The sequence below is a fragment of the Aethalodelphis obliquidens genome, unplaced genomic scaffold, assembly GCF_003676395.1.
Source record: "Aethalodelphis obliquidens isolate GAN/ISIS:26980383/991018 unplaced genomic scaffold, ASM367639v1 scaffold2, whole genome shotgun sequence".
In the NCBI taxonomy this organism is placed as follows: domain Eukaryota; kingdom Metazoa; phylum Chordata; class Mammalia; order Artiodactyla; family Delphinidae; genus Aethalodelphis; species Aethalodelphis obliquidens.
In genome coordinates, this window is record NW_020837946.1 from 54,722,964 (window position 1) to 54,736,069 (window position 13,106).

Here is a 13,106-nt window from a genome sequence, read left to right on the forward strand (position 1 = left end):
AAGGTGGAGGAAGAAGGAATTCACCCTTTTTCCCCTGCCTAACTGCTTGAGCTGGGACACCTCATCTCATCTTCTCCTGCCCTCGGACTGGGATGTACATCATTTGCTCCTCTTGCTCTCAGGCCTTCAAACTCAGACTGAATTACGCTACTGGCTTTCCTGGATTTCCATCTTGCAGACAGCAGGTCATGGGACTTCTCATCCTCCATAATCATGTGAGCCAGTTCCTCCTAATAAACCTATCTCTGTCTCTATCTCTATCTCTGTCTCTATCTCTCTTTTCTCTCTCTGTATATAATCCTATTGGTTCTGTGTCCTCTGGAGAACCCTGAGTAACACAGCACCTCAGGTTTTGGATTTGGTATAGACTATGACCAATTCTGATAATGAAATTTCTATAAAGGTAAACATCTCTGTGGAAGTTTTCATCTTTTTGGAATGGGAATAACCCATCTTCTGTTTGATCCTGTGGACTCCTATTTCCTAAAAGAATACTATGCCAATTTTAATTAATTTTGAAGTGAATGTTTCATTTTGAAAATTGGATCAGCGTATCTGATGATGTTTACTGGCCACATTAATGGAAGTCTGTTTCAGGAGATGGAATGATTATGAGACAGGCTTAGGCAACAGAATTTCTTTGGCTTCAAGAGGTTGGTATCGAGTTCTGGGATGTATGGGTAGGATGGAACCAGGAGCAGATCAGAGGTCGTTCTTGGCAGGTGACTTTGGAGGAGTTAGGTGTCTGCTCTGGATCTCAATTTACACATATGTGAAATGAAAGTGGAGTATTAGATTATCTCTAAGGTTTCATCCAGTACTAAAATTTAATAGGTCTTCTTTGGAATAACAAAAGTTACCTTGCAAGTAACCCAGTGCTTTGCATGTTGCTCAATAATGGCAGTGATGAAGTAATGAATACTTGGATCATTATTCTTGAAAACTAGTTATTCTTGAAAAGTACAAATAGGAGGGCCCCTTTATCTTCTCCGATGAGAGGCTACTTGGTCAATATTTACAACTTGGTGGAAAGGGGGAAGTGTAGATAGGGAGGGAGTCTGCAGAGTTTCTTACTTGAGCTGACTATCTTCACAATATTGTATCTTTTCAGGGTGAGTGCCATAGAGGGTTTTGTTGACTGCAAATGTAGTTGTAGGGTGTATTATAGACAGATTGGTGGAATTAGCAGGGAGCAGAAGAGGGCAGAATTACACAGAAAATTCTCTGGAGTTATATAGCATCCATTATTTCCTAAGGGGACTCCTTCAAGGTTCCATTTTGGGCCAATTATTTTCCATTTGCCCCTGAAGATCTTACACAAATCCCTTGTCCTATTCTACTCTCTGCCCAGGAGGGATGACATATGGATTCCATCCACAAGCTCCTGACCTCTAGCTTCTAGCTAGGTCTGGTCAGGATATGAGGGAGGGAGAAAAATGAAATCAAGGTATTTATTCCTGATATCCCACCCTTTGAGGTCAGCTTGAGCTGTCCATGTCCTTTGACATGTTGTTACTGCTTCTCTGAAGGCAATAGTCACTCACAAGTCTCTCTTCTTCTGGGTCCTGGTAACTGTTCCCTTCCTGCTCTCATCAGGTCTAGGGGTGGTGATTTCTCTGCTGCTGTGAGTCCCAAGTTCCTTCACTATCCCTGTGGTTTACCTGTGTAATTAGTTCCTTTTTAAATTAACCCTCTTAGAATTACTTTGAGTGTGCTCTGTTTCCTGCTGGAACCATGACTAATAGCTATACCATTCTACAAATGGAGAATGGAAATGAAATGGCAGCTGGTGCCAGATCGCCACACATCTTATCATGCAGCCCTCCATCACAGCCCTCTGGAGCATCTTAATTGTCCCCTCTGTCACCTTTTCATTTTCTTCTTCAACAGTTGGCTTCTTCAGTGGCCTCATGGACCAAGCAGGGAATAAGGCTATAGCCAATTCAAAACCAAGCCGCAAATGCTCATTTCCTTCTCCTACCCTTCCCAGTATTCTACTCCAGCTCTTCTTGGCACTGTAGACTATGAGATTCTCAATCAAAGGCAGAGATTTTGTCTTGGTCTTCTTTTTGTTCCTAGAGCCTGGAACATAATACATGTGAAACATCTGCTTATGTAATGAATACATGGAAGATGGAATTAAGGAAATGTCTATTTATTAAGCCCTGTTTCCAGGCAGCCCAGGGGTGCTCTGCTTCTCTCCCTTCCTTGAGGATGCTCATTGCTTTTCTTGCCTCCTTGCACAGCAGTGCTGCTCTGTTCTGACCAGTCATGTGCTTTTGTAAATGGCTTTTGTTTTTTTTTCTATAACAGCTTTAATGAGATATAATTCACATGCCATACAATTCACCCATTTAATATGTACAATTCAGTGTTTTTAGTATATTCACAGAATTGTGCAACCATCACCACATTCAATTTTAGAACATTTAATTACCCCCCCCAGGCCTTATACCCATTAGTGGTTACCCCTCCCCCACCAAACTTTCGTACATCTCCTCTTGCCCTCATCTTCTGGCAACCACTAATCTATGGATTTGCCTATGCTGGACATTTCATATAAATGAAATTGTACAGTATGTGGTCCTTTGTGAGTGGCTTCTTTCACTTTGCACACTGATTTCAAGCTTGATTCAAGTTGTAGCATGTATTAGTACTTCATTCATTTTTGTTACATCTAAATTTATTCTACTATATGGATACACCACATTTTATTTATCCATTCATCAACTGGTGGGCAGTAGAATTGTTTCCTCTGAATTCTGGTAGGTATTTGACAACTAGCAATCTGGGAAAAAAAGTCCTTCTTCATAGCATTTGTTGATTTCCTTGGTGTAAATACCCCCATCATGGCTGATTGCAAGCTACATGATGTCACTGAACATGGAGTTGGAAAGAGATGCTAAAACAGGCTCTTGTGAGCCCCTATAAGCCAGCTCCAGCATACCGCTCTGACCATCTTTACTGATGGGTCACCCAAGTTACCAGAGATGTGGCCACACACTATTACTTTAGGATAATAATAATGATAATAAAAGTAATACAACAGGGAACATTTATTGAGCACTTTATGTGTACCAGGCACTGTGCTAAGCTGTTTTTTCTCATTTAATTCTTCATCACAACTCATCTCCTTAGCAGCCTGCAGCTCCAAACTACCAATATTCTGTGCTTGGTTCAATGTCTCCTAGCTGGTCCCCTTACTGTTTCTTAAGTACTCCAAACACATTACATCTCACAACTTCAGCACATTTCCTCTAACTGTTACACTCTTTTCCACAGATATTAACATAGCTCATTCCCTCATTTCTACCAGATCTCTGCTCAGGTATTCCCTCCTCAGAAAGGCCTTTCTGCCACCTCATCACTTTATTTAATACTTTGCCAAGTTTTGTTTTTCTTCATAGCACTTATCACTGGCATTCTCTTATTCTGTATACAGTTGACCCTTGAACAAAGTAGGAGTTAGGGGTGCCGACCCCTGCAAAGTTGAAAATTCGCCTATAACTTATAGTTGGCTCTCTGTATCAGTGGTTCTGCATTCATGGATTCAACCAACCCCGGATCATGTAGTACTGTAGTATTTGCTGCTGAAAAATATCCGTGTATTAGGGGACCTGCAGTTCAAACCCCTGTTGTTCAAGGGCCAGCTGTATTTACTTTATTTGTTTACTGGCTGTCTCCCCACCACACTGTAAGCTCCGTGAAGGCAGAATCTTTTGTTCACAGTTGCATTGCCAGTGCCAAGACCATGCCCTTAATCACACTACTAAGCTGGGAAATTTGGAATTTTCAAACAAGTGCCTCTCTTCTCCCTCTCTGCTCCTCCTGCTGCTGTCAAAGGAATGTTTAGAGAACATTATGCCCCAGTCCCTGCATCTCTGTTACTGGCCCGAATCTCAGTAGAGCTAGGGCTCAACTGACACAGGTGGGAGACAATCCAGTGATGTGGCCGAGCATGCACCTCACTCTGGGGCCAGTCTCAGTGGACCCACATCCCAGCTCTGGCAGCAGCTCACTGTGTGCGCTGGGTAGGTTACTCAGAGTTTCCTATCTTTAAAACAGGATAATAATAGTCCCTACCTCATAAATCTGTTGTGAGGATTAAATTAACATGTTAATTTAAAGTGATCAACACATAGCAAGTGTTCAATACACCTTGGTGAGGACATCGTCTGGAGTAAGCTTTACTTACTGCATAAGTCACCTGTGTGTCCTGCCACATGGAAGCCCCATAAAACTCGCTACCTGCCTCCTCTGCAGCTTTTCTATTACCCTCGTCACTGGCATTCTTTTTTTTTTTTGTAAATGCAGTTTATTTATTTAAATTAATCAATTATTGTTTATTTTTGGCTGCACTGGGTCTTTGTTGCCGTGCGTGGGCTTTCTCTAGTTGCGGTGAGCGGGGGCTACTCTTCGTTGCGGTATGCGGGCTTCTCATTGTGGTGTCTTTTGTTGCGGAGCACGGGCTCTAGGCACGCGGGCTTCAGTAGTTGTGGCACACAGGCTCAGTAGTTGTGGCTCACGGGCTCTAGAGTGCAGCCTCAGTAGTTGTGGCGCATGGACTTAGTTGCTCTGCGGCATGTGGGATCTTCCCCAACCGAACTTGTGTCCCCTTCATTGGCAGGTGGATTCTTAACCACTGCACCACCAGGGAAGTCCCGTCACTGGCGTTCTGTAAGAGCACTTCTAGATTGTCCTGCTGTCCCAGGGAACTGGATGGTTCTCCATCTGCTTTTGTTTCTCACAAAAGAGGAGACCCTTGGGCTTCAAGAAAGTGTGATCAGCCTGCTTCTCTTTCCTGGCAAATCACCTAAGCTTAGCCACTAAGTTGGAAAAGGCCTAAGGGAAACCTGGTTATTCTTAGCCTAACTAGCTGAGACTTGCCAGATCTGGAGCATCCCTAGGGCTTGGGAAAGAAAAGCTCCCACAGAGGAGAATCTTTACCCACAGCCCTAAGATATTGAAAGTAAAGGAAGCCAGACTGAGTGAAGAAAGAAAGAGATGGCAAGTCATTCATGAAAAGAAGAGTAACCACCCCGTATGCAGGACTGGCTTGGAAGGAAGCCCTGAGGCCCTCAAGTCCACTTTACTATGTGCTCCTGCTAGGCAGGGTCCCTAATCCAAGGACCTGTGTTTTACACCCTCCTTCCATGTACCACCCTCCCGTCCCCAACTCCAGGACCATGAATTTGGTTCAAGTCATGAATTGCTCAGATGGGGAACTTCATTTAGTAATTTTCATAAATCTAGTTCTGTTACTATTTACTGAACGCCCACAAGGAGCTGGGCAGTATTAGTAGGCAGTCCCAGGAATCCTAGGAGCCAAGAATCCACAGTCACATCCCAGAAAAATAATACCCCTGTCTCTCAGCATCATTATTTCCTCCGAGTCAGCTTCTGGGTCTGATCCATGCACAACACAAACACTTCCTAGTACCTGGGCTCCCGCGGGGCCTCTGTGAAACGCTGGAGGATTAAGGGGCGGGGAATAGGGAGGGCTGGGGAGGTAAGGAAGGAAGGAGGGGGAAGCAGTAAAGTGCGTCTCCCCCTCTAATCGTGTTCCGATCAGGAGTCGGCCGTGTTCCCAGGCGCCGATTCCGGCCGGCAGTCCAGAGACTCTTCCAGGAACCGCCTGGCATCCTGGCCGCGGACTTCGGCTGGTCTGGCGCTCGCGTCTCCCTCCTCCCACCTCTCTCCTCCTCTCTCCGGGATCCGTGCCTCACTCAGGGGCGTGTCCTGCCCTACCTCCCTTTCACAGTGGTCCACTCATCCTGTTACAGCGACAGCGGTAGCGGCGGCGGCAGCAGCCAGAGCAAGAGCAGCGGTAGCTTGGGGTTTTCAGAACGAGCGGCAGCAGCTCTGTGGGGGCACCTGTGCGGCGCAGAAGTAGAAGGACTGGGGGTGGGGTTCGTGCCAGCCGCTGAGCCCGAACGGAGGGGCGCTTCCCAGCCCCTTAGGATTCCACTGCTCCGCAGAATCTCGGCCCGGAGCTGGGAATACCGGTGGGGTGTCATGTGCAGGGCCGGCTAGACGGCTGGGGCAGGGAAACATTTGGTCCAAGTGTAGAGAGGCAGAGAAAGCTGTGTCTGGGACCATGACAGCCTCCCGCCTGGACTTTGGGGAGGTGGAAACTTTCCTGGACAGGCACCCAGAGTTGTTTGAAGATTACTTGATGCGGAAGGGAAAGCAGGAGATGGTGGAGAAGTGGCTGCAGAGACACAGTCAAAGTCAGGGGGCTTTAGTGGCTGGCACAAGCGGCGTGGCTCACGGCGGTGGCAGAGGTAGTAGCAGCAGCGTTGGTGATGGCACCGGACCAAATGTCTCTGCTAGCAGCCAGCACACTCCGGGTGGTGGGGACTCAGGGGGGGTTCCCCTGAATCCCAGCTGGGCCAGTGGCAGCCGCAGCGATGGGAGCCTGCAGCGGAGAGCTTCTCAGAAAGAGCTAAGGAAGAGTTTTGCCCGCTCCAAGGCCATCCACGTGAATAGGACCTACGATGAACAAGTGACCTCCCGGGCCCAGGAGCCCCTGAGCAGTGTGCGGCGGAGGGCACTTCTCCGGAAGGCCAGCTCCCTGCCCCCCACCACTGCTCACATTCTCAGTGCACTGCTGGAATCGCAGGTGAATGTGCCTCAGTACCCCCCTACCGCCATGGACTACAAGTGCCACCTCAAAAAGCATAATGAGCGTCAGTTCTTCCTGGAACTGGTCAAGGATATATCCAATGACCTTGACCTTACCAGTCTGAGCTACAAGATCCTCATCTTTGTCTGTCTCATGGTGGACGCTGACCGCTGCTCTCTCTTCCTGGTGGAAGGGGCAGCTGCTGGCAAGAAGAGCTTGGTCTCCAAATTCTTTGACGTGCACGCAGGAACCCCACTGCTGCCCTGCAGCTGCACAGAAAACTCAAATGAGGTGCAGGTCCCCTGGGGCAAAGGCATCATTGGCTATGTCGGGGAGCATGGAGAGACGGTCAACATTCCTGATGCCTACCAGGTAGGACTTTGCATTGTCCCCTTCCAGAGCCCCATTGGTCTGGGAACCAAACCTTCTGTTACCCTTTGGCATCCAGGAACACATTAATGTAGACTCTTTACAATATGAATTTTGCTATTTAAATTCCTTCTGAGTTTAGACTAGTTAGAATGTTACTATACTATCTTTGATCTAATGGTCTTTTCCTAACACACAGTGGCTTGTGGAATATTCATATATCACAGGGGCTACGTTTTGTACCCAATAATACCTCGTGTTTCTCTGTCAAGATACCTTGTCTTTAAGAATATCACAGAATGGTTTTAGAATGCATTTGTTAGGTGCTAGAAAAAGATGTCTACTCCAGAATTCCAGTGTTAGTCTGAAGAAAATGGGCATGTTGGTGTCTCTGATGTCATTTTGGGACCGTAATGCATTTCATTCTCATTCAAGATTGGGGAGAGATCATGAGTTCCAAGGTAAGGAAGACGAGGAAAAGAGGAGGAAAGTCAGGGGAAGAATGGGCCTCTGACCCATTTATGCCTTTTTAGCATCTATTTTAACTGTTTCTGTTGTTGAGCTGAGAGAGGCTGGACAAATTGAGGGGTTATTTAGGCTTGAATCCAGCATTATCTGCAGTCATCTTTTGACAGGACTGAGCAAGTAGGTTTTTAGTTTGTGAAACAAACAAAAAATGGATAATTTTCTAGCAATTCCAAAGGCAATGAGCAGGGTGAACATGCTAGTTTCAGGGGGAAAAGGAAACCCAACATGCTGTCGTCTGCCTTTAATTTTCACAGTGATTTGAACTTGCTATTAGATCCCTAATCTGAAAGCCAGTCTGTTCTAATTTCTTCAGTATCTATTCACTGAGCATAATGAAACTGGATGCCACTTTCTATGGGACTTCTTTCGTGTTCATAATAGTGGAAAGTTCTTATCCTTGGTCATGCAAGTTTTGTAGTCATTTGATGAGCTCTTCTTCCAGTTGTCTAATAAAGCTGCATGTTTCTCTAGAGTTTGTTGCTGTTGCTCAGAATAGCAAAAGTGGTGGGAAGGACACTAAAGGTAAAATTTTCTCTATTTCATCTGAAAGTTGGCAATATTATGTAGAAAATTGACGAGCTTGTACTGAAACCAAGTTCCATGTTTTTGTGAGATGTCTATCAATATAACGCTTTAATATTAAGGAATGCCTATCAAAATACCATTTTATTTACTTTTTTATTTATTAGATGCATTATTCACTATATCCTTCCTAAAGACTTTGATGGGTTTAGGACAAGCAAGCAGTGAGTGATCTTTAATAAGTGTCTATTTCTGTATAACCCTAGAAAGCCATGGGAAGAAATAAAAGCATTTAATAATTGATATGTTGAAGATTCTTTAAAAAGTTGAGCAATCACAAATTCTTCTCTTTCTCATTATTTCCACATCCTTATTGTGTACTTGGGCTAAAAAAAAATCCCTTCCTAGTAGAATGGCTTGTTATAGCCCAGAATTGCACTCTTTTCTCTTTATTGCCCTTACTTTTCTTATTCTTCCCCAACTGATTTTCTCCATTTCTATAGCTTTTGTTTCTTATTCCCCTCTGTCAGCTCCTAACTTTTATTTAATACTGTTCATATACTGTCTTTTCTTCAAGAGCATAATTCTCAGCTTCCTCAGCAGTTAACCTGTCTTCCTGCTTCCTAGAATTGCGGCTAGAGGTGTTACCACAGGCATAGAAAATCAGGTTTTCAGCTGCTGATGTTTCTTCAGGGCCCTACTCTACTCTGAAGACAGAGGGTAAAGGAAAGTTGCCTTTTAATATTTGGGAGCTGACTTTGGGAATGGAGAGTTCTTCTTTTATCCCCCCAGGGTAGTAATGATGGCTGTAAAGACTAGGTTGTTGGGAGGACTGGCAAAAGGCAGGGAGGGGAAGTGTGTTATAGAGTTGAAGATCTTGGTTCAGTCTTTGTCTTCATTTTGATCTGCTTAGAAAGTTTCTCTTTCCTGTCTCCATTATCTTCTACCATATATGTCTGTATTTTTAACCTGGTGTGTTTTTCTTCATTTTTACTTCACTACTTTTCTTCAATAAAATTACTTTTTTTTCTTTATTATGGTACACCAGTCACCATTACTGTGACCCTGGGAAAATTTCTTGATCTCTGAGTCTCAATTTACTCATATGCAAAATTGGAATAATAACACCTCTGTGGTCAAGATTATTGTTTTGAAAATAAAATGAGATATATTGCATTAAAGCCCCCAAAACAGTACCTGGCACACTTTAATTATTCAAGAAATGGTAACAGTTTATGATGACCATGGTGATATCTAGTTTGCTAGTATTCTTTTTCTTTCTCTTTGTCTAATTTTCCATTTTTTTCTCCTTATCTGGGGCTGAGATATGAACTCAGCACATCCTGACCAGCCTTATCTTTCCCTAAGCAATACTCCACCCTTAAGTTAAATATTTTAGAACCAACTTTACATTCAAGGAATATAGAAATAGCTACTCTTCCACCTTCTGCTTAAGATTCCTCTAAATGTGATTGATAATACTTGACCATATACTATCCTATCAAAAGTTCTACATTTTGTTCCTTTTAGAACTCATGCAATATAAAACTTTTTATAGAGTTGTATTAATGTTGCATCCTTCCCAAGTTCTAGTGTTTTCCCTTCTCCTCTCCATTTCCTGCTGTTATAGATTTCTCTTAATGAAAATTGACGGCCTTCCAAATGCATGTTCTTTTATCACAATATTGTTGTAATTCTGAGAGTATACATAAACATCTTGAAGTTTCCATGTAAAAATGTAACCATCCTCCCTGATTCTTTATTAACTACTATATTTTTAAGGTGTTTCTTGCTCAGGATCAACTAGTGTGCTTTTTTTTCTTCAGGAGATGAACTTTGAAGAACTTATCACATGGAGTTTAAAAATTTAATTATTTGATAAATAAGATTGATGATCCTCTTAGAGGTTCAGAATATGGGTGAGAGAAAGGCATTGAAAACACTTACAAAATTATAATAAACATGGCATCCCGAAGTCAAGAGTAGACTAATGAACTACTAAAGTTGAATAAAAGTTTTGACAGCAAAAAAACCTTCACAGTTTATTTCATTATTTTTCATCACTTTCCTCAATTAGTCCTAAAAATCAGACTTGAAATTAGGAGACAAATAAAGAATTGCAAGTGAAAAAAAATTTATTCTACGTATCCAGTATCATAGTGACTGCAATCTACCTTTTTTCCCTGTTATAAGTTATTAAACAACCCACTTTAATATAGTAATGAAAAAATAGCCCTCAAGAGGTTGAAAATAAGAGCACTCAAGTAACAGGTGTTCTCTTTGAGGTTATTCTAAGCATTCAGAATACAGAACTTTAAACATTAATAAAAAGTGTGAGATGATATTTTTGTTAGCGTTGATAATGATGATACAGGTGTTTGATGGGCTTTTGGTTTGAAAAGCAGCCAGGATGTTTTGTTAGGTGAGCTGAGAGGAGGAAAGGGGATGACGCAGAAGGGTTATGTAGGTGTGCCAGGCTTTCAGAAAGCCTGATCTATTTGCACAACAGATTCATTTATTCATCATTTCCAACAAACATACACTATACATTGAGTGCCCATTATACCTAAGCCCCGGGTAGGGGCCCTATGGGTGTACAAAACTAAGAGGACATGCTTCTTGCCTTCTAGGTACTTCCAAGTTCTTCCAAGTACAAGGTTTTGTACTGTTCACAAACAACTAATGTCAAGCTGTACTATTGATAAATTGATAAATAAATGACACAAACTAAGTGGCATTAGTCACAGAGGAAAATGGAGTCACATTGTGACTTGGATCATTATAGAAGACTTCATGGAGGAGGTGTCAGTCAAGCTGGGAAGAGAGTTAGGTTTCACTGTTGGAGATAGCTGTGGAGTAGGGGAAGGCATCCAGGTACAGCAAAATGGCTTTAGCAGAAACACAATAATGAGCAACCCAAAATATGTATAGGGGATAGTGAGTGGTTTAATTTGGCCAAAGTATTGCATATGCTATAGAATGGGTATGCAAAAATAGGATGGGGGCAAAAGAAGAAAGAACCTTGAGTACCTGACTAAAGAATTCGAGCTTCACTAACAGTAAGCCACAGGGAGCCCTTGAGAACCTTTTAGCATGGTCAGAGTGGGGTTTTGGGTAACCTGGTGGCAGTGGCTAAATGGATTGAACAAGGGGAGACTCAAAGCTGTGAAAATAATTAGGACTCTATTATGATGGACTGGTGGAGCCAGATGAACTACTGAACTAAACCACGAACAGTAGGAATGGATAGCAGAGGACAGATGGGGTTGTCCTGCAGGTGTGAATTTGGGCAAGGAGGGAGGGAAGTCAGTGATGACTCAGAGATTCTACACCTGAGAAATATGGAGAAGGGTAAAGACATCGTTAAAAATAGTTCTTCCTATTTTGGATGAGTAGAGATTCTAAGTAGAGCCAGCTACATAATTTGTGGAGCTCAGTGAAAAATGATTAAGCAGGAGCCTGGCTGGAGGTGGAGAAGTCAATTTTCCCTTCCCAAGGTTCTGCTCCTCCAACCCACAGCAGATGTGTGACCCCCAAGTGATTTTAACCTCCATGCTGAGAAATTCTCAGTACCTGGATTGGGTGTGAGTGAGAGGCCCTTGCTGAGTTGCCTGCTGAATGTGCCATAGTGCTGCGAGCTCTGGGTGGGGATGACCACAGCCTTGCTCCTCTTCATGACGGCATGGGGCATGCGCCTGACCCTCCCCCCACTCCCACCCAGGCCCCAGCCAGGAGCAGAGGGCAATGGCAGATCAGTTGGGCCTCACTCTCAACAGTTTTGACCTGCTTGTGGCTCCTGGTCTTAGGAAAGGGCTGACAAGGGGGTAGGCTGGGTGGGGCCCAGGGTACCAGGGAGCAGGAATCCATGGCCAAGAACCAGTCCTGGGCAGGCAGTGGGAGGGGAGACTGAGTGTGAGCCAAGGCTCCAAGCTCTGGACTCATACACTATTGTTCTGTTGGACTTCATTTACAAAGCACAAGTTCAAAGATAAAATTATTGAGAATTTCACACAGCACAGCATTAAACCTCAAGCAGGGAGCGCCTGTGCGACTGCCCTGGTCACATGCCCAAGAAGCCGGCCCTGATTCTGAGTCATAGTGAGTCTTAGGTGGAAAAGTTCAATTTTATTCCAGCGTAGTATCTACTGCTTTCGCATGGCCTCAGCTCCATTCTAATTAAATTCCGTGCCATTTTCAATGGCTGGATAGTGCTTTTCTATTTCTGTGTTTTTCATCCTTTCTGCCAGGACTCCTCTTTCTCCATCTTTGTTCATTCAGATCTTGCTCTCATGATATAAGAAAGGAGAGCTGATTGCTTCTCTTTGAAGAGAAGAGATGAAAAACCAAACAAAAAATTATACTGGGAGTTATATTTAAGAATGCATTGCACTGGGACTTCCCTGGTGGTGCAGTGGTTAAGAATCCACCTGCCAATGCAGGGGACATGGGTTTGATCCCTGGTCCGGGAGGATCCCACATGCCACAGAGCAACAAGACCCGTGAGCCACAACTGCTGGGCCTGTGCTCTGGAGGCCGTGAGCCACAACTACTGAGCCCATGTGCCTGGAGCCCGTGCCCACACACTGCAACGAAGACCCAATGCAGCCAAAATAAATAAATTTATATATAAAAAAGAATGCATTGTACTATACTGCTATTATATATAAAATATTAATGTAATGATATTTAATAACTTATTTTCACTGAACTTCATTTTTAATTTTATTTTAGAATGATTTCCATTGAAATAAATATATTTAAAAGTGTTTGGTCTCAGAAGGGATTAATTTCATGTATGTATAAGATTCAGTGGTGAATATGCTTATTCCCTGATAAGCCAGCGATGACCGACATGGGTCTATAGTCCTGTGATTGAATTGCTGAGATTTGCTTAAAAGGTAGATGTTGCTTCCACTCCAACACTAGAATTACAAAGGAGTTTCATGAAATCTCATTTCAACTTTGCACATAGTGTTTTAAAAATTCCCTCAAGCCCACAACCATGTTCACTAGTCCAGAACCTGAATCGATTTTGTGTTTGAAGCAGGAAACATTTGCTGTT

General features: G+C 43.5%; 1 protein-coding gene across 1 annotated transcript in view; it reads left to right on the forward strand.

Moving 5' to 3' along the window:
- Positions 1 to 5,797: 5,797 nt before the first annotated feature.
- The window catches only part of PDE11A (phosphodiesterase 11A), a 419,722-nt gene continuing 412,413 nt past the window's right edge, over positions 5,798 to 13,106 (forward strand). Inside the window, exon 1 of the mRNA XM_027127261.1 lies at positions 5,798 to 6,997. Within this exon, the coding sequence (XP_026983062.1) occupies positions 6,098 to 6,997 (900 nt within the window). The 5' untranslated portion in view covers positions 5,798 to 6,097. The remainder of the gene's footprint in view (positions 6,998 to 13,106) is intronic.